Here is a 22,607-nt window from a genome sequence, read left to right as displayed (position 1 = left end):
GCCACAAATCAGCTGTTGATTTTAAAGTTATGTGGTGCTGATTTGTTTTAGCTAGTGTGTGGATAATGATTACTGTGTGTGTGGGTAGATACACGTATATCACATGAGTGAAAGATTCTTATAAGTTTATTTTTACATTTAATATTGACCTGAAATAGGGTTTAGTCAAGCATCTGTTTGGGGAACTAGATAATTCTGCATTTCTTTTAACCTTGAAAGTCTGAGTCCATTATTTAATCCTACTGAAATTCAGGGGATTGAACTTCGAAGGACAGAGTGTATAATAGTTGAGTCAGGGATAGGGAAGCTGATTATGTCTTAGTTTTGACAAGGCTGTTCTGTAGGAAGCAGTGCAGAAAAATGAACAAGAGATTGGGATTAAAGTCAAGATAAGGCAGGGTTATCTATTGCAAAGTGTAGTATGTCTAGGATTAAATAAATTAGGCTGACGATGTCCCTTAAAGCTCTTTATCAAAGGCTTGAACTGGGGATAATAAATGTTGGAAGACATTGGTGAATTTTGAGGATGGATTGTAAAAGTTTTTTATATTAAATTTTTTTAGCTTGATTGCAGGGGAGGAGATGCCAGTGAGGAGAAGAGAGACCAAAAATCTGAAAAAGACTTCAGGGTTTCATGAAGAGTCTTAAAGTACTTGAAGGGCTGTCATATGGATTAGTGAAGAAATAATGTTAAATTTGTTTCCCCCACTTACAAAGATAGTTTATTACAAGGTCATTTTAGCAAATTTAGACAGTAGAGAAAATCACAGAGAGGAAGGAAAAGATCCTCCTAAATTTTTCCACCATGATAACCACTGATTTACATCATAAAATCAGAGCTAAAAAATGGAAGATGTATTTGGCTTAACTTAAGGCAGAATTTATGAATATTTGGAAATGCTTGAGGACATAGTGATTCTCCATCACATTATATGCTTGTGCAAAAGACTGGATGATTAACCTGTTTATGACGTTTTAGGAGGGGATATATAAGCATCTTTAGGTAAATGGACTAGATGACCTAGGAAGCTCCTTGTCAACCTGTGGATTTTATCTGATTCTTGTCTGTAGGTATTTGCACCTGAGAGATGGTTATGTAAAGTGAGAGTAAGGTAAAGAATGATTAAAAGTTGTAGGATTTGGGGCTTCCCTGGTGGCGCAGTGGTTGAGAGTCGGCCTGCCGATGCAGGGGACACGGGTTCGTGCCCTGGTCCGGGAAGATCCCACATGCCGCGGAGCGGCTAGGCCCGTGAGCCATGGCCACTGAGCCTGCGCTCTGGAGCCTGTGCTCCGCAATGGGAGAGGCCACAACAGTGAGAGGCCCGTGTACCACAATAAAAAAAAAAAAAAAAAATGTTGTAGGATTTTATTCAACCCAGTAATTCCACTTCTGGGTATACACACAAAAGAATAAAAAGCAAGGACTTGAATAGATAATTTTACACCAGTGTTCATAGCAGCATTATTCACAGTAGGCAAAAGATGGAAGCAACCCAAATGTTTATTGACAGATGAATGGATAAACAAAGTGTGGCATATACATTCAGTGGAATATTTTTCAGCCTTTAAAAAGAAGGAAATTCTAACATATTCTACAACATGCATGAACTTCAGGACATTATACTAAGTGAAATAATGCAGACACAAGAGGACAAGTATTGTATGATTTCACTTAACATGAGAGACCTCAAGTATAAGTCATATTTATAGAGACAGAAAGTAGAGGGTGGTTGCCAGGGGCTGGTGTAGGGGGGAAATGGGGAGTTATTTAATGGGTGTAGAGTTTCAGTTTTGCAAGGTAAGAAGAGTTCTGGTGCTTGGTTGTGTAACAGTGTGAATGTACTTAAGTGAAAGTGAGCTGTACACTTAGAAGTGGTTGAGATGGTAAATTTTATGTTGTCTATATTTTACCACAATAAAGTTGTTGGATTTTGTTGTAATTTGAGTAGGGTACATTTTTATCTAATGTGGGAGAAACAACCACTGTATTGTATTAGTAGGAAATAATAAGACATTTGCCTAAGGTAGAGGGGATGAGCAGAAGTACTTCTTTAAATTTTTGTAGAAGGTAGTAAATGTTTATCTTGCCCTGTTAAATTTAAAATCTAAGCAGTGATAGAAGATTGTAGAAGAATGTGAGTGTGAATTTTAAAAAATTTCTGCTTACAATGTGATGATACAGAATTGGTATAACAAGTGAGTAAATTCTTTAAGAGTGCCAGAAGGACCTATGGAATTAGGAGAGCTATAGACAAGATAAAGAATGCTAAAGATTTTTACTGAGAGTTGATGGGCTTTGTATGTTTATGAACCCTTTTGCAGACTTCACTTACAGTTTTACTTGTATCCTCAAGCTCCAGAAAGAAACTAAAAATGAAAGAAAACAATAGTGAAAATGTCCAGACTTTCAGTGGAGAAATTTGGCGTGATTAGTTATGGGAAAGGTTATCAGTTAATTTTTAGAAGATATCTTTAGTAAGTTCTAAACCTAAGTTTCTGATTTTGTTCAGTTCCTGAATTGATAGCAAATTTGCATTTGTGGCTAAAATTTTTACATTACTGAACATTTAAAATCTGTACCAACTTGCCTCATCTTTCTGGTGGGAGGGAAATGTTAATTAATCATAAATTAAATGATAATACAGTGTGTGTGTACGCACACGCACACACTAGGAAATAAAGTCATATCGTTTGGCTGCGCTCAGTCCCAGTTCTTTTTTTTTTTTTTTTTTTTTTTTTTTTTTTGCGGTACGTGTGCCTCTCACTGCTGTGGCCTCTCCCGTTGTGGAGCGCAGGCTCAGTGGCCATGGCCCACGGGCCCAGCCACTCCGCGGCATGTGGGATCCTCCTGGACCGGGGCACGAACCCGTGTCCCCTGCATCGGCAGGCGGACTCCCAACCACTGCGCCACCAGGGAAGCCCCCAGTTCATTTATTTTTACATTAAAATGTAAGAACGTGTGCGTACGGAAACTTCCACCTTTTTTTTTTTATATCACCAGCACTTATCCCCGTGCAGTTACACGGTAGCTATTCTGTAAATGTTCAATGAATGAGAAACCAAGTTCGCTTCTTTTCCACATCATCTTTTTTAAAAAACTTTATTGAGATGTAAAGTACATACTATAAATTTCACCCATCTTAACTGTACAGTTCAGTGATTTTTAGTAAATTTACTGAGTTGTGCAACTAACACTGTAATCCCCAGTAAGATTTTTCATACGTGTGTACAGTTAATACTAGTTCCCACTGCCAGCCTCTAATCTACTTTCTGTCTCTGTAGATTGCCCATTTCTGGACATCTCATATAAATGGAATCATATAATATGTGGTCTTTTGAGGTTAATCCATGTTGTAGCACTTACTAGCACTTCATACTTTTTCATTGGTCCATATTGCATATTTTTAGCTTTTTATTTATTCATTTGGGTTATTAATTTTAGACTTAAAAGTTGCAAAAGCAGTACAAAGAATTTTTATATAACTTTACCTAGATTCCACAAATGTTAACATTTTATATAGTTTATCTATCTGTCTAGTTTGTGTTACTGAAATGTCTGAGAATTGTAGACATGCTGCCCCATTCACATTTAAACACTTGAGTATACTTTCTAAAGGCAAGTATATTCTTTTACATAACCACAGTGTAACTATCAAAATCAGGATATTAATATAATATTACTTTCTAATCAACAGGCTTTATTTAAATTTGATAATTCTTCCACTGATGTCCCAATCCAGGATCACACATTGCATTTACATTTAGTTTTCATGTTATCTTTACAGTCTCCTTTAATGTGGGAACATTCTTTTAGTCTTTGTCTTCCATGAGCTTGATATTTTTGAAGAGTTCAGACCAGCTATCTTGTAGACTGTCCTTCAGTTTGGATATGTCTGATGTTTACTCATGATTAGATTCAGGTTGTACATTTTTGGCAGGAATGTCACAGAAATGATATGTCATTTTCACTACATCATATCAAAAAGTGTGTGGTTTCAGTTTATGCCATTATTGGTGTTGATTACGCCAGTCCCTTATTTTATGTGATGTCTGCCAAGGTTCTCCACTATAAAGATATAATTTTTCCCCCTTTGTAATTAACATCTTGTGTGTGGAGGGAGATACTTTGAGACTGTAAATATCTTGTTTCTCATTGTATCTTTGCCCACTGGTTTTAGCATCTCATTGTTAGTTATCTGTTGCTGCTTAACAACATTATCATAGATTTAGGAGCTTGAAACAACACACATTTATTATCTCAGTTTCTGTGTGTCAGCAGTCTGGGCACATGGTTTTACTGGGTTCTCTGCAAGGCTGCAGCCAAGATGTTGGTTCTTATCTGAAGGCTTAATTGGAGAAGGAACCACTTCTAAGCCAGGTGGTTGTTGGCAGGTTTCAGATCCTTGGGGTTTATCAAAATGGGGTGATTCAGTTCCTAGCTGGCTGTTGGCTAGAGGCTGCCATGGGTTCTTTGCCACTTGGGCCTCCCCAACCTGTATACTTCCTTAAAGCCAGCAAGGGAGAGTCAGAGTCACTTTGCAAGGATACTGCAGTCTTTCTCGTAACGTAGTCACTGTTCTGCCTGCTCTGCTGTATTCTGTATTGGTTAGAAGCAAGTCACAGGTTTCACCTGCATTAAGGGGAGGGGATTACACAGGATATACCAGGAAGTGATGATAATTGGGGGTCATTTTAGAGTATGTCCACCACAACTTCCACTGATAATACTTGCCTGCAGTGTGGTGGCCACATATGGTGATTTTTCTAATTCCATCATTTCTTCTTTGTTAGTTGGAATTACATGCAAAGAATTTTCCCCCATTCATTGATTTGTTCATTTATTTATATTAGTATGAACTCATAGATTCCTCTCTTATTCTGTGGGTTATTATTTTCTACTATATTCATTTATTTTATTGCTTAAGTAGAAAGTAACAGTTTAATCCCTACACAAACAGCATTAAGAGAAGTCTTTAGCATAGGTGCATAAACAGATTTGTAGTATAATGAATCATTTATCAAACATACTTTAGGTTAAAGGTAAATTTTAACATGTAAGCTGTTCTGTCATAGGTTTGCAAAGCCTTTGTAATTCTATTTGAAAATATACTTTGATGTAACAAACTTTTCGCGTTATTATCAAAATGTCATGATTGCATTTATATTGATGTTCTTCAAGGGAATAGCTGATTTTCCCCCTAACAATCATTACCCTATAATTGAAATGATTACAAGTTTTGGTGATACAATCTAAACATACTCATTCTAAAACCACTGAATCCTCCCAATCCCTTCATCTTTGGCTTGTCTCTTGATCTTTAAATGTTATAGATAGATATCCCTATTCTTTGCATTTGTGGGCATCTGTGACTGACTCTCTTTTTGAGTGTGTCTCTTCTTGTACAAAATACTTGGTCAACAAATACCTTGCTCTTCATTGTGTCTTTTCTCTTTGGAAGTCTTGCACTTCAGTCTATATATAGTCTCCCTGCCCCCTTACCTGCTGTTCTAATTTTTGTTTTGTTTTAAATAGCATGCCCTGTGAAAAGGAAGTGATTTTGAAAAAGAGCCTTACTCTGTTTCAGAAGTTATATTGTTTTAGTAATTTATTCATATATTTTGGACTGTTTAATATTTTTGTAAAAATGATTCCTGATGACCAAAAAAAGGTCAATCAGTAATGAAGAAAATGTACACTAGAAAAGTATCCTGAAATTCACTAGCCAGGACTAACCACTGTTTATTGCATTTAATTGAAGAAACTAAGAAAATTGCTAATTTTTTCACTGAAGATTATAAATATACTTCATTTAGGATATTAATTCCTAAATAATCTCTGAAGTTGAGGGAAAAGAAAATAGAAAAGTTCTGAAGGTGCGTTGTCATTTTTAAAATGAAAGTTGAAAAAAATAGAAAGCATTTGCATTTCTCTTATATCACTATAATTGCAGCTGTTTACTTTTTTTTCTCTAAACATTTCTCCATTCCTGAATTTTTTTATTTCTTTGTTGGCTAGATTTAAGTTTATGGGTGGTCTTTTCCCTGAGTTCTCATGGGCTTAATATCTTTCTGTTGCTTCTTTGTTTGAATGACATCTTGGCTGGATATAAATTTTTTACTGTCCGGTATTGAGTATTGCTAAGAACGCAGATGTTCCTTGCATTATACAGGGCTTATCAGTCAGTTTTTGCTGCATAAGTCTTAATTTCAGTGGTTTATAACAATGAATAGTTCCTTTTCTACTTCATGTCTTTAGAGGAGCTGGGGCTCAGTTATTGTTGCCTAGGCTTGGCTCTAGGCTGTGGGTTCTCTGTTCTCCTGGAATCAGTGGCCTGCTCTTGTGGCAGTCAGGAGTAAGTCAGACTATGCAAGCACATGTTAGCTGCTGTTTCTGTCATTTCTGTTATCATTTCATTGATCAAGTCTTATGGCCAAGCCCAACATCAGTGGGGCAGGGAAATAAATATATTTTCTTTACTGTAAGGTGGCATGATACAGGGAGTGAATGATGAATTAAAAACAGTAATTCATTCTGCCACTTTTGCTTTTCATGCCTAGGTCTCAGCTTGATTCTTTCTTTGTCCTTGAAGTTTAAGATTTAGAAAAAAGTTAAGATAAATATTTCTGAGTATCTTGGGTACTTGAGTTCGTCTGTACAGGTTTAGTAGCACTTTGCCTCTTCTTATTCAGTATACCCTGTGTATTCATAAACATATTTTCTCATTGGTAGGAGAGAGTTGTCACCTTTGAATATCCTACACTTCTGCATCCTTTTCATATCTCTGTCAATATGAATGCTTTTGACCTAGATGCTTTGTCAGTTAAGGTATTTTCTGTTGTAAATAACAGGAAATGCAATGTAAACTGGCTTAAACATCAAAAGAAATTAATTGTGTGATGTAAGTGAAGAAAACCTGGCAGAACTTGATCCAGGTGCTCTGGCAGTTTGATCAGTTTCTCAGCTCTGCTTCCTTCATTTTTGTTCCATTTTCATCAGGCTCATCCATCATAGTTGCAGAATTGTTTGTAGGTCCTGGAGCCTATATGCTTTCGGGTTTGCATGTAGAAGAGAAGAGAGAATCTGCTTCCCAGAGCTTCAGTGAAATCACATGCTGTTGAATCTGGCTGGCCCACAATGGAGTCACATGTTAAATTAAAACTTTTTCCTTACAATATATGTAGTTATAAATGATATGTATTTAGGAAAAGTGTTGGATTCTATATAACATTGGCATGGCTTCCTTAAACAGGGTACATTGAGGCTGAAATCTGAAGAGTGAATTAATTGGAGCTTGCTAGGAGAAAAGGTGAGGGTTATCATTACAAGCAGAAGCATTAATTAGTACAAAGGCCAAGAAGTCAGGAGAATTGTAAGTTACAAAATGGAAAGAAGGCTAGATAGAGCATGCCAGAGTGGAGATGGGGGAGGCGGGTCAGGTCACTTTGATAATTCTGGACTTCATTCTAAGAACATTGTGATATCATGGATGAATTTTAAGCTGGGCAGAGGCGGCACGATCATACTTGTTTTTATTTACTTATTATTATTATTTTTTCTTTTGTCTGGGTTGGTTGCTGTGCGCGGGCTTTCTCTAGTTGCGGCGAGCGGGGGCTACTCTTCATTGCTGTGCGCGGGCTTCTCATTGCAGTGGCTTCTCTTGTTGTGGAGCACAGGCTCTAGGTGCGCGGGCTCAGTAGTTGCAGCACGCGGGCCCTAGAGTGCGTGGGCTCAGTAGTTGCGGCATGTGCTCTCTAGGGTTCATGGGCTTCAGTAGTTATGGCACGTGGGCCCTAGAGTGCACAGGCCTCAGTAGTTGTGGCTCACGGGCTTAATTGCTCTGCGGCATGTGGAATCTTCCCAGACCAGGGATCGAACCTGTGTCCCCTGCATTGGCAGGCAGATTCTTAACCACTGCACCACCAGGGAAGTGTCCCATGCTTGTTTTTAAAAGGTCACTCTGGCTTCAGAGTGGAGAATTGATGGGAGTGAGAGAAGTTACTGTCACTTGAGATAGGTAGGGAACACTGGAACGTTATGAAACTGGAATGGGGGAGCAAGTTGTTAAGGTAACTACCACAGTTACTGAATCACTTCTCTGTGGCATACACTTTATATATGAATTGAGATTCTGCACAAATTACAGATTAGATGGTATTTCCTCAGTTTCACAGATGAGAAAATTAAGGGTGTTTACAGTGACTTGCCCATGGCCACACTCAGATATAAATTCACATTGGTATGAATACATAAATCTGGCTCTTTTGGCCACACAGTGATGTCTCTTTTCATGAGTTACTATGTTGTTTCCTCTGAGCAGTGTGATTATAGGCCTCAGGTCTTTTCAGCCCTGCTGGCTACTGCTAAGGAACCACTTTTACTGCAGAGAGAATTAAATAAGGCTGTTGACAGCATGACTGAAGTTACTTTTGTTCTTGGGCCTTATGTATGTTTCCTTCGTGGGGTAGATCAGCATAAAATTACAGCACTGCATTTGTTCCTTTCCTTGAGAGCCGCCCCCAACCCCTGCCCCAACGCCAGTCTCCTGAGCATGGACAAAAAAATTAAAAGCTAAATTATCTCATGATAGTTATGTAATATTTTGAGGTGTTCTTGTTTCAGCTGCTACAGCTGTCAGGACTTAAGCCCATATTATATTTACTTGACTTTATGTCAGTATGATCTCCTTAGTACCAGTGTTTTATCACTCATGAAGGTGATGCCTATTCCTTCAAGTTATTCAGTTATTTTTATTTAATTATATCATTCTGGAGTTACTTCCCTTGAAGGTATATTCCTGCCATCATGGGCAGTGTAGCCTATTTTACTTCTCTGCCATTGCTTCATTATTAATAAAAATAAAGTCTGCAAGGATTCTCTGGTTTTTTATGTTTTCTTGAAATCAAATCTATATTATTGTTTTAAACAGTATAGTGTTCTGTGTATCTTGTGAGTTTTTTTGAAACTTTATTTCCTTCAAAGGAAAATTACATTGGATTTGCAAGGAAAATATGATGGTGTCTGTATCTCTGTTACCACATCTTTTCACCAGATGTACATGTGTGCCATTTGCTTTCATTTTTATGGGTTTTACTGTAAGGAGTTTTTTTTTTGTTTTGGTTTGATTGAGTTGGGATTTTTTTGTTTGTTTTTTTTTGGCTTTTTGTTTGTTTGGTTTTGTTTTTGGTTCTAGGTACTAAGCCCTAGAAGAGATTGTTTCTTTCTCTCTGACCTAAAGTACTTTATATATACAAACCTGTGTTCTCGATTCTATAATTCCAAAATCCAAAATGCTTGAAAAAGTTTTTTAGTCTTTTGGTAACAAACCTCATTTGTCAACAACACCTTCTCTTGAAACTGACATGAAACTATATGTAGTCTTTGTTTCTCCCACTTAGTGTGAATATTCATGTGTTTCACTGTGTTTGGTTATGGGATTGCTGCCCCTAATCTCTGGTGATATTACATAGTATATGGCATATCATGTTGCCTTTCTAAAATCCAAACAGATTTTTATGTCTGAAACATTTGGCCTTAAGTGTTTGGGGTCAGGGATTGTGGACTTAGGTCTGTATTGGTAGCACTGGTTACAGGTGCTTGTGGCAGTTTATTCCCTTGTCTGTCTTTCCCATTAGACTTTGAACTAAGAAAGCTTTCCTCCTTGGCCCCACAGACCCTAGTTTATTGTGTACTTAGTAAACAGTACTAAACAGAGTTGGTACTTAATATTGAAATTGAATACCAAAAATTGGGGCAAAGCTTTACCCAGATAGGTTATTGAACTACAGATTATAGCATGTTTTCTTTTCACTTGATTATATGTTCTTTTTAAACAGTCTCTTTCCTGTTCTGCTTCTCTTTTCTTTCTTCTTACTGGAATCTTGGCTTCACCATTGACTAATCACTGTGTGATCTTGAACAGCTTACTTAACACCTCAATACATTCATTTGTTCATTTGTAAAAATGGTGTCATAATTTTGCTTACGTCAAAGGATTGTTGTGAGGGCTAACCAGAATGCTTCCTGGAATTTAGCACTCCTTTTGCTGTTAATGTTGCTGTTATTGATTCATATCCTGTTGGTTACCTTACTAACATATGGTGAACCATCCTGTTACTGACTTTGAGGTCATTTTTAGTGTTTTGACGCTTTTAACAATGCTGGAGTTAATCCTTGCATAGATGTCCATAAGTCTTTGTGGCCTTATTTTTGTAGGATAGATTGAAGTGGGAATGTTGCATCAGTGGCCCCTAATATTTTTTTTTTCCTAATATTTTTTATTTTAGTGGATATTTGCGTGTTACTTTCTTAAGGCAGAATTGAGAAATTGGGGGGTGGGGTAGCAGTTTTCAGTCCCACCAACAGTCTATATAGGAGTGCTCATTTCCCCATAACCTTACCTGCAATGGATTTTATCAATTCATTTTTAAAAAGTAATTATAAGCTCATGGGAAATTACAAAAATAGTCCCATGGATACCTCACCCCGCTTCCTCCAGTGGTAATGTCTTATATAACTACAATACAATATCAAAACCAGGAAACTGACCTTAGTGCAGTACTGCTAACAAAGACCTGAAGATATTTGATTTTTACGAGTCTGACCAGTGGTGTATCGGTTTCATTTGTTTTCCTTTAGCCACTGCAAAGTTTGGGAAGCTTTTCATGTATTCTGTTGGCCATTTATATTGCATTTTCATATCCTTTATCCATTTTTTTCTAATTGGTTGTTTGTATTTTCCTAGAAAGCTCTTTTAAGTATGCTTTGTATAGTTTTGTTGACGATTTTTTTTCCTGTACAGAAATTTTTATTTAGTTATTAAGGTTTTCTTTTGTGGTTTGGTTTTTTTTCTCTTTTATGTAGAAAGGTTGCTCTATCCTGTAGGTTATACTGTTTTCCTTCTACTTTTTATATTTTGGCCTTTAAGCCACTTGGAATATGTTTTTATATAAGCTGTGAGAATTAAATAATTATTTAATTAATTATTAAATAAACTATTTTATTTAGGACTCTCTCGGTTGTTTGTGACTTAAAACCTCAACAAAATTCCAAAGGTGGGACTGGCTTAAGGCAAGGCTGGATACAGTGGCATAACTAATATTGCTAAAAAAAAGAATGTTGCTGTTTTCCTCTTTGCTCAGCTCTGCCTTTTTGGGTGTTGAATTTTCCTCTATAATCCTTACCTAGCCCTTCCTTTCTCTCTCCTTTGTGTTGTTCCACCCAAACTCCAGATACTCCCCTCATGGTCATATGACTGAAAGTCTTAGGTATTATTTTCTCATACTGCTCAGGGGAAGAGAAAGATTCTCACCACAGGTGACCATGTCATAACTCAGTCTTCTTCCTGCTGCACAGAAATAGTACCTTTTACATTTATTGTGATCTGTTTCTATATTTTCTATTTTGTTCCACCAGCAGTCTGTAAGAGTGAACATTTGCCTGTTTATCCTGTCCCAGAAACACATTGCTTCAATAAAACTCTAATTTAATTATTATTCAATAATTATTCAATTCAGTAATTCATTATTCACTAATATTCTAATAATGTGCTTAGAGTACATTTTAATATCTTCTTAAGCAAGTCTCTCATCATTTATTTCCCAGAAATTTCTTGGCAATTTTTATATGTTTGATACAAACTTGGGAGTTTTGACTAGAATTGCATTATGTGTATTTTTAACATGGAAATATCTAAATTAGATAAACATAACTGAAACTCAGCCTGGAGATACTCAGTGTTTTTCTTTTTCTTTTTCTTTTTTTTTTTTTTGCGATACGCGGGCCTCTCACTGCCGTGGCCTCTCCCGTCGTGGAGCACAGGCTCTGGACGCGCAGGCCCAGCGGCCATGGCCCACTGGTCAAGCCGCTCCGCGACACGTGGGATCCTCCCGGACCGGGGCACGAACCCGTGTCCCCTGCGTCGGCAGGCGGACTCCCAACCACTGCGCCACCAGGGAAGCCCTTCTTTTTCTTTTTAATTAATTAATTTATTTATTTTTCCTCCGTTGGGTCTTTGTTGCTGTGTGTGGGCTCTCTCTAATTGTGGCGAGAGGGGCATACTCTTCGTTGTGGGGTGCAGGCTTCTCATTGTGGTGGCTTTTCTTGTTGCAGAGCACGGGCTTTAGGCAAACAGGCTTCAGTAGTTGTGGCTTGTGGGCTCTAGAGTGTAGGCTCAGTAGTTGTGGCACACGGGCTTAGTTGCTCCACGGCATGTGGGATCTTCCTGGACCAGGGCTCGAACCCGTGTCCCCTGCATTGGCAGGCAGATTCTTAACCACTGCGCCACCAGGGAAGTCCCTCTTTTTTTTTTTTTTTAATATTTTATTTATTTACTTATTTGATTGGCCTGGGTCTTAGTTGCGTCAGGCAAGCTCCTTAGTTGTGGCTCACGGGCTCCTTAGTTGTGGCATGCAAACTCTTAGTTACGACATGCATGTGGGATCTAGTTCCCTGACCAGGGATCAAACCCAGGCCCCCTGCATTGGGAGCATGGAGTCTTAACCACTGTGCCACCAGAGAAGTCTCCTCATCATTTTCTTTAACAAAAGGTTTTCCTTTATTTTCTTCGTTGTCCTTCATCTTTTCAGTTTATTTTATTTATTTAATTAATTAATTTATTTACTTATTTATTTATTTATGGCTGCGTTGGGTCTTCGCTGCTATTAACGGGCCTTTTCTAGCTGCGGCGAGTGTGGAGCACGGGCTCTAGGTGCGTGGGCTTCAGTAGTTGTGGTACACAGGCTCAGTAGTTGTGGCTCGTGGGCTCTAGAGCGCAGGCTCAGTAGTTGTGGCGCACGGGCTTAGTTGCTCCGCGGTATGTGGGATCTTCCTGGACCAGGGCTCGAACCAGTGTACCCTGCATTGGCAGGCGGATTCTTAACCACTGCGCCACCAGGGATGTCCCCATCTTTTCAGTTTTTGACCCTCAGCACCTTCACAGTACCAAAAGACAGTGGTCCTGCTCTCTCCCACAGAGAACTCTTATCTTTAGATACCCAAGATATCTAGCAGCCTCTTCCAGTAGGCTTCTTTGGGTTATTGAGTAGTACCAGCAGAGAACTGAAAAGGGAGATACAGAAATGTGTGAATAAGTTGCCTTATCCCTCAGATATTGTGAGTTGTTTTTTTTTTTTTTTTTAATTTAAGGATGCCACACATTTCCATTTATATTGCTATAGGAAAATGAAATTGATTACAATTAGAAAGGAAAATGATATATGTATATTTTCAACAGATAATTTATTATATACCTAAAACTCTAGAAAATATGATAAATGTATATTAGAATTAGTAAACTTTTAACCAGGTTTCTACATAGAAGATGAATATTCCAAAGCCTGCTTTATGTCTTTTAAAGTGGTCTCATGATAGGTCTAAAGACCATCGTAATATAGATAACTATGGAATCATTATATTTTACACCTGACACTAATACAATGTTACATGTCAATTATATCTCAATTTAAAAAAAGGGAGCATGGAAATGTGTTCGTTCCATAACTCAGATTCAGTCTGGTGCAGCAGTATGCAGGGAGATTAATATTATTTATTTCTGTGTGTGTTTTCTTTTTCTTCCCTGTTTTACTTCTGGACATTTAAGGCTTGGGCTAAATGAAATAGATTAAAAAATTTTTTTCAGCTTTATTGAGGTGTATTAACAAATAAAATTGTAAGTGAAATAGAATCTTTAGAGAATATATTTGTGATGCTTCTGTGAGAGAAATTTGTCTTGACTGAAATGTTAGATACTAAATTGGGATTAAGTGAATTATAGAATTATTTTTTCTTTAGATAACTGGGAAGGAATTTTACATCCATTTTCTCCATGGCAGCCTTTCTAGATTTATAGACTTTTTATAGTTTATAAAATGTGTTTATGTCAAATGAGTGTTGATTTGTTAATTTTATCTTAATTCAGTGTTACATAGGATATTCACAGACAGAAACTAATCATTGTGTTCTCTCTCTCTCTCTCTTTTTTTTTTTTTTTTGGCAGTGGAACTTCCCCTCTTGCATGCCTGAATGCAATGCTGCACACAAACTCTCGAGGTGAAGAGGGCATCTTCTATAAGGTTCCAGGTAGAATGGGAGTGTATACTTTGAAGGTAAATATTTTTGTTAGGGAGTCATTTTAAAAGTGAAAACAGGAAGTAACTACATGTAATGAATAATACTTGCATCATAGAGACAGAATTCTGTTCTTGAAGAGCTTACTTTCAGGAAGAGGTAAAATTTTCAATCCTGTATCCAATACATTTTTTTTAAAATTAATCTGTAACCATCTGTAGGTAGATTGGAGAAGTAACTTCATTTTTCATTCTTTGCCATAGTTTTTTTATTTTCATTCTTTGCCATAGTATTATTTTGAAAGGATGAAATGAAAATGACTTCCAGTGACTTTTAAAGGGTGTCACATATTTAAATAATAATGAGTATTACTGTGGAGTATACAGCCTTGATGCTTTATATTACTTTCTGATTTAATTCTCCATTACAATTCAGAGTTGTGTTTATTATTCCTTTATTATGATAGAGAAAGCCAAAGTTCAGAAGATTGGATTTTCTTGCTCAGTGTTGGCCAGATAGTATCAGAACCAGAATATGAATCCATATCTGACTGAATTCCTGTGTTCTTTTACCATAACAGGCTTGCTAAGTTCTAATTTCTGCACTAAAAAGGGACCTTGACTTATCAGTGTCCTTTCAGTTACAAACAGAAAAACCAACTCAAATGAGCTTGAGTGAAACAGAGAAGTTATTAGTTCACATAACTAAAAATTCTAGGGAAACTCAGCCTGAATTCAGGAGCTCAAATGATTGTCATCAGGGATGGGTCTCTCCGCTTTCTTTTGGCTTCAGTCTCAGGCAGGCCCTCTTCTCATCGTACATGACTTCACTCCCAGCCCCCACTCTGCAATCTGTAAGTCTGGAGAGAAGGAGTCTCAGGAACTGAAGCAGGAGCCCTTTAGTTAGTTCTGATGTGGCTTAATTGGTTTGGCTTGGCCCATGTGCCTATACCAGAATGATTGCCGTTACCAAACATATGGAGTCTTCTGATTGGCCACTCTTAAGTTCATGATCACCCTTGATGTGAAAGTGTGGTTAAGCCCTCTCAAGCCTGATGAATTGAGGCAAGGGTTGTTTCCCAAAGAAAATTTATCAACATAAGGAGAATTAATGCTTGGCATGCAATGACTATGTCCATGTGTATGTGGGACTCTGTCCCCTCTTACCTTTTTAGTTTTGGCTGTAGTCATCTCTGTGCTCACTGGTTGTGTGTAGCCCACTAACATTAAAAAGATCTAACTTACCCATAACACCTCCTTTTAAAACACCTTGTTGAACTTCACAGGGTTACAGGGATCTAGTCCCACATAGAGCTTTCTGTGTTTCTTTTAGGTTTTAGTTGTTCTAGGCCTTCTATATTGTTAATAACATTTATTAAATGCCTATTCTATACCTGACACTGTAGAGGCTATAAAGAAGGATAAACTATGGTCCCTGATCTCTTGCAGCTCACATAGTTACTGAAATAATTGCATGCTCACAAAACACACAGTGCTGTAAAGTACTGTGAGAGCATAGAGAAGTAAAGATGAACCTCGAATAAAGGGATCTGGAAGATTTAGTTTGTTTTTCTGATGTTTTAAAGTTGTAAAATTTGAGTTGAACTTTGGCAGATAAATAATGGAAGGAAGGGCCTTCCAGGACAAGGGAATAGCTTAAGCAAAGGCACAGATAAAAGGATTCAGAATGGATTTGAAAGTAAATTGGAGTGGTTAGACCATAATCTGTGTGTGGGCTAGTGTGGTAAGGAGTCAGGATGGGGTAAATGTTAGGTGAAGAACAAACTTTGGAGGCTTTTGAAAACCTAACTGAGCGGTTAAGAAAGAGAAGGAGGGAGGGTAGGTATGTGTTGAGGAAACGGCAGAGGTTTTTTTGGAGAATAGCATGATCTAATCATGTTTAGGAAGATAATTCAAGTAGGATACACTTAAGAGTAAAGCAAGAAAATTTGTCAAAAGGATGGTTATGATTGTTTGGAAGAAATAATTGGCCTAAACTGTGAGAGTGGTGAAAGAGGTGGAGGCAAGGAACATTAGAGAAATGAAACGTAAACTATTTGGAGTGGGTAAAAGAAGGGGTGCAGTGATTCTAAGATTTGGGGCATGAGTTGATCCTGGAGGGATCACAAGTTTAAGAAGACAGTTAGCGGGGGGCTTCCCTGGTGGCTCAGTAGTTGAGAGTCTGCCTGCCGATGCAGGGGACATGGGATCGTGCCCCGGTCCGGGAGGATCCCACATGCCGCGGAGCGGCTGGACCCGTGAGCCATGGCCGCTGAGCCTGCGCGTCCGGAGCCTGTGCTCCGCAACGGGAGAGACCACAACAGTGAGAGGCCCGTGTACCGGAAAAAAAAAAAAAAAAAAAGAAGACAGTTATATTTGTATTAAAAGTGCGTGTTGAACTTACAGATCAAGAGGTCTTGTTTGCAACTAACTCTATAAAAGTTTCCTGTATTTTGAAGGAAAGGATATGTATTTTAAGAAAGTGTATAACATGTGAAATGGCACTAGAGTATAAACATAAGTGGAGAAACACAGTTCCTTATTAGATCAGAGGTTACTATCTTGACTGTAATGTTGTGAGTACTAGTTATAGGTAGGAGGGTCATGTGTCAGAATTACTTTTTATCTGATTATAAAAATAAATTATGTGGGCAAACAAAAAATATATTGAGAAGGAAAAAGAATCATCCATAGTTTTATAACTCAGAAATAACATTCACTAATGTGTTTATTTATATTTCACATACTACATAAATACATAGTAGCTAATATTTATTAAGCTCTTATCATATGCCAGGCCTTGTTCTAAGCATCTTATATTTATTAACTCATTTAATTTCAGAATGATCTTTTAAGGTAGGTACTGTCACCCCATCTTATAGACAGGGAAACTGAGGCATGAGAGTTTAAGACTTTGACCAAGGCTGCATAATTAGGAGAAGATAAAGCCAGAATTCAAACCCCCAAAGTCTTAATTTCCTAGTTCTTGATCTTACAACTACCCTGTTATATCTCTCACATACTGTGGCTGACACAGGTGTCCTTTCTGATTAGCATTCTCACTGTCCAGTGCAGAAACCAAAGATTCGTGTGATTTTTTTTTTTTTTTTTTTTTTTTCAAACCATTCCTTTTGTGTTTGACTCTTGCTACTTACCAATTTTTGGAACCAGTTAGATTCAAATAATGCACTATCACTTGCTATCCAGACTTTTTATAATACGTAATGGTACTTACATACACACAAATATATATATATATATATATGTGTGTGTGTATATATATATATATATATATATTACATGGATGATGGGTGTACATACATTTTAAAAAATTGTTATTATATAGATTTTATCCTGAACATTTCATCATTTACCTGGATTTAAATATACCAAGTTTTTTGTCCAATTTAAGCCTCTGTGTTGTGCCTGCACAATGATTGTCGTGTATATTTTTTATCTTTGAGTATGGATGGAAGCATTAACTAATTTGACCCAAAGAAGAGAGATGACAGGAATTCAGAAATTATTGCTGGTTCTGCTACTGAATTTTATAATACTAAAAATTAATCAGCACAATTAAAAGTCACAACAGTGCATATCAGAAATTTAATTCCTATTTGCTGAAATGGTAATGATTAATCCTAATTGGATGCCTACATTTTCAGAAAGATGTGCCGGATGGGGTGAAAGAGCTATCAGAAGGTTCAGAAGAAAGCAGTGATGGTCAGTCAGATTCCCAGAGTTCTGAGAACAGCAGCAGCAGCAGTGATGGTGGCAGCAACAAGGAGGGAAAAAAGAGCAGGTGGAAAAGGAAAGGTAAATCCACCTGATCCCTCCATAAAGTACTGAATGCTGTAGGACAAATGCCCTTGTTAATAGCTCCTCGTTTTCTAGACCCCACGTCAATTAGTTTCTTTCCCTTACCAGTTAGATCAGTACTGTCCCGTGGAATTTCCTGCAGTGATGGAAGTGTTCTGCACCTACGCTGTCCAACTCAACAAAGTAGCCACTAGCTACATGTGTCTTTTGAGCACTTGAAATATAGCTAGTGTGACAGAGGAACTGAATTTGTAATTTTATTTTAACTAAAATTTAAATAGCTACATGTGGCTAGTGGCCATCACATTTGATGACATGGCTCTGGGATTTACCGGGGTTTATTTTTAGCTCTTGGCTGCCCGTAGCCTTTTTTAGGATGCTCTTGTTTTATTTACCTCTCTAATGCTTTCTTTTAAAATTTGAGAACTTAATTGCTCTAAGAACTCTCTCCTTACTAGGAAAATAATGCTTTTCATTTCTACTGGCAAAGACTAAATTTAGTCTGCTGGTCTTTGCTCTCATCTCCTGCTTGGTTTCTACTTCATAGCTTACCCAAAAACTTTCTTTAGGGAATAATATCTTTGTTGCTGCAGCTTCCCTGGGATGAATTTTCCACTTAAGGATACATTTTATTACCTCTTCTTCTAATTATTTGTAGCTTCTTGTCAAGAGTCTTTTTGAAGAGGGCAAATCGTTTTTACCCCAATATTGATAAATTTAGCCATACATGGCGGGGCAGATTTTAAGCCAGCTCATGCTGGTTCCTTTATAAGGACTGATATAGTGATATTCCAGAGCAAAATAGACATCCAGGAGTTTCCCTAGCTTGGATGACCTCTTGCATTTGAGTCATAGGTGAGTTGCCTTTGGATCTAGAAGTTGGAGTGATGCTTGTTGGAATACTTGACTCATTAATTTTAAGTACCTCTAGAACTATTGATTTTGAACTATAACAGAAAAATCATCTTCTTTATTATCATTTCTGTGTTAATGTGTGTGCTACTCCTGGAGAAGATTTAGATAATTGGTGACATTATCTGTGCTCTCTCATACAGCTACTACACTTGCAAGTTGGGCAAATTTTGAAACCAGAGGATCCTAGCTTTAAGATCACAACCACTTAGAGAGCAGCTCAGACATCATGTGTTAGGAACAAATGGAATAAAGGCAAGGCAAGGTTGGGACCTGTGACCAGGTCCCAATTACTTTAAAAAACACATATTCTTGATATGTGTTTTTTAAAGTAATTCCTGTCAGTGGTAAAAAGAGATGTGTCCAGGACTTTACGTTTCTCAGAGTGTACTAAAGACCTCTTTTTTTGGAAGGATGGAGCCAAAAGTATTAAGGGCTCTGTCTCTCCTCGGCTTCTCCCCAGTTTAAATTTTTCTTTTTAAGTTTGGGAATTGTTGATCTAGGATTAGGAACCAAGCCACGTCATCAGGCAAGAGAGACAGCTAGATTCATAATTTCTGGATGTGGCTGGAAACAGGGAAATCGATACTAAAGGAGGTCAGACTAGTAAACTGGGAACAAAATCTTGGTTGTGGAAGTCTTTGCTTTTCAGTAGCTCATATGCTACAGTGGCTGTTTGTTTTTGTTTTTTTAACATCTTTATTGGAGTATAATTGCTTTACAATGGTGTGTCAGTTTCTGCTTTATAACTGCAGTGGCTATTTGAGGTAGTGGTTGTTACGTGGTTGTGAAAGGCTCTCCCTAAATGTATTATGATACAGGAGGATTTAAAATAACAATAGAACCCCATTGTCCGTAGCTTAATGGGTAGATTAAAATAGTATAACCTTGCCCCACACTTGGCATAATAATAGAAGATATTAACAGCAAGGTAATAGCAAATTCAAAATTGTGGTCCACATAAATTATTTTTGAACTGCCTCTGATTCATTCTTCTTCTAGAAATTGTCACAATATTACTTAGTCTCAGTTTACATTAAGATGAGATGTTCAGTAAAGATCTTTTCTGATTGTAGCCTATTAAACTGAGTATAGAATGGCCTTTATGTGGTGTTTGGAAGGTGGAGATGAGAGGTGCACATGATGGCATATGGACATGCTAACTACTCTAGCAGCTCTGATAGTCTTCAGAAATGGATAAATGCTGAGCTAGCAATAATGAAGAATGATTTAGTCTCTCATAGGATGTGCTTCTCTCATTCATGGGTCATGCATGTGACATAGGCGTAGAAATGTAAAATTTTAGGTTTATATTATATATTTACGAATGTTTTTGTAGTCCGGTGCAAGTTAAAATGGAAAACTTGTAGTTAGCAGTGATAGTAGCAGCATGCTGCACAGCAGTTCTAAGTCAGTTGCAGTTATTAATAAAGGTAAAACTAACTAAATGTGCCTATTGCTTTTTCTTATTTAGGGCTTTTACTCTCAATCTGACATCACTTTATTTCAAATGCCTGGTAAGACAGGAAGAACATTGAGATGGTATCAAAACCCACTTCCTTTTATGTTCAAAAATAAAGAGCTCTGGCAGCAAAACTGATACTTCTAGTTGGAAATCGATAGAAACTCTTGATATAGGTATACCTTTTAGCCAGATAGGGACAGAGAATAGAACTTTGAAATTCAGTCCAATGTTAACACTGGTTTATTGATTTCTGTGTAAGGTGGAAGAACTTAGAAGTTTGTAGTTCTGGTTCCTAATTTTCAGACAGGAAACAATGTTCAGAGACAAGCTTTTTGGAATTTCAATCCAAGGTAAGATGGAATAACGCCAGAAAAATGATTAAAATCAACTTTTCTGTTGCTTTTTTGTAGGACTGTAGCCAAGTGAAGTCTCTGCCTTTCCCCTAAAATATAAATACTGCAGCATGCAGCAACTGCAAAAGCATTATTTTTATCTTCTGAAAAAAGTTTTGTTAAATTTTGGTCTGCTTTCAAAACGTCAAGAAAAAAATTAATTGAAATATGCTTTTTCACTTATAAGGTGTTACTAATTCTTTCCAGGAACATGAGCTCGTGTTAATTTTACTGCTTCAGGAATTTGATACATAGTGTGTTTGGAGTTACTTAAAGTACCGTAGACCTGTCTGCCCTCTAACAGCATTTATATATGTGTTAAGTTACTGAATAGTGACGATTATATATAGAGGGAAATGTCACCTTTATAAAGTATACTGGAGAGAAAAACTCCTTTGGGCAAAGTTAACTTACATGGTGAGAGACCTTTGGGAGAGATGCTCTCTTCTCTCCTGGGGTGATTAGTGTCTGAGTTGGAGGTTTTAGCTTTGTCATGTATTAAAGACAGCTACACTACTAGGACTTGGATAGTTAGGGTACCCAGAAGCAAGGGAAGGTGTTCAGGTAAGGCCTCTTCATCTTTGGTTAGGGGACTGTTTGAATATAATCAGGAGCCACAGCCTGCTCAGTTTGGAGTAGACTGTACTTGGTGTGAGGAGAAGGGATTTAGAACTAAAACGGTCTGTTACTTCTGGAAATGAAGTTCCTCTAAAGAAAGACGACTGTGAAAATAAAACTCTCCCTTAAGAGAAGGATTGCTGTTTTTGACCATGCACACTTTCAACTATTAATCCTTCAACTATGTAAAGCTCAATTTCAGTTTTGATAATTACTGCTCCATTATTTCTGATAGTGTCTCTCATACTTCAGAGGGGCCCATTGAATGTCTTCAGGAGAAACTAAAATGCTAAGTCAGAGATTATTTACTAAAGCTTTTAATTCAAATGCATCTAATATGAATAGTCCATTACCCTTTTGACCTTGTTCAATATGATAATCATTTGTTGAAATGGAAAATTCCCAGTGCTATAATGTATCTGAAAAATGGTACCTTCTGATCTTATATTCAGGGGATGGTACATATGTATCCAACAGCCTGAAACTACTTCCAGTAAACTGTGTAAAACTGGCTTTAATAAGCCTCAGTTCTAAAATTTGTTTCACATATTTTTCTGAAAACTCTTAAATTTGAGTTTAAAAAGATCTCTCTACTAGGTCGCTGTTTGGTTTTTGTGTGTGACAGTTTTGGTTTTTTAAATCAAATAATGAGTGCTTTTGATCAGAACTTGTTAATCTTTTGTTATGTCTATATGTTTATATGAAAGCAAGCATTTTTGTTTCTAATCAGATACTAAATAAGTTCTCAAATGAGTGCTTTTGACTCTGTTGCGCCGTCCACATTTGAGGTCTAGTAGTTCAGGATATAATCTTGAGAACTGTTGTTTAAGCAGTTAGTTTATTTGCAGAACCAAAGAGTTCTAAGCTCTTTGGTTTTCAGGAGTTTCTGGTTCTTTTGGCTCATCTCATTTCCATGTAAATTTTAGAATCAGCTAGTCAGTTTTCACATGCCGCTGCTACCATTAACCTGCTAGGATTTTGATCGGGATTGCATTAAAACTGTATGTCAGTTTGGGCTCTGTTGCATGTTTACATTAAGCCTTTCAATCTATGAAAGTGATATTACTGCATTTTCTGCAGTTTTCTTTCATTAATGTCATATAATTTTCTTTGTAGAGGTCTTGTACATCTTTTATTAGATTTATTCTTTGACATTTTTTATTCTATTATAAATGGATTTGAAATTTTTTCATTTCATGATTGCTTATTGCTGATATATAAAAATACATACAAGGACTTGCCTGGCGGTCCAGTGGTTAGGACTCCACACTTCCACTGCAGAAGGCACGGGTTCAATTTCTGGTCGGGGAACTAAGATCCCACAAGCTGTGTGATGT

The 22,607-nt window shown here is 37.2% G+C and overlaps 1 protein-coding gene across 2 annotated transcripts in view; it reads left to right on the top strand.

The window, feature by feature from the left end:
• ASXL2 (ASXL transcriptional regulator 2) overlaps positions 1–22,607 on the top strand; it is a 136,688-nt gene that overhangs the window by 68,053 nt on the left and 46,028 nt on the right. For both annotated transcript variants that reach the window (XM_032652191.1, XM_032652190.1), the window contains 2 exons: positions 13,995–14,103; positions 17,730–17,880. In XM_032652191.1, coding sequence (XP_032508082.1) covers positions 13,995–14,103; positions 17,730–17,880 — 260 coding nt within the window. The remainder of the gene's footprint in view (positions 1–13,994; positions 14,104–17,729; positions 17,881–22,607) is intronic.

The sequence above is a fragment of the Phocoena sinus genome, chromosome 13 (assembly GCF_008692025.1).
Source record: "Phocoena sinus isolate mPhoSin1 chromosome 13, mPhoSin1.pri, whole genome shotgun sequence".
Classification (NCBI taxonomy): Eukaryota; Metazoa; Chordata; class Mammalia; order Artiodactyla; family Phocoenidae; genus Phocoena; species Phocoena sinus.
The sequence above is the reverse complement of the archived record's forward strand: the minus strand, read 5'-3'. Positions and strand labels throughout refer to the sequence as shown.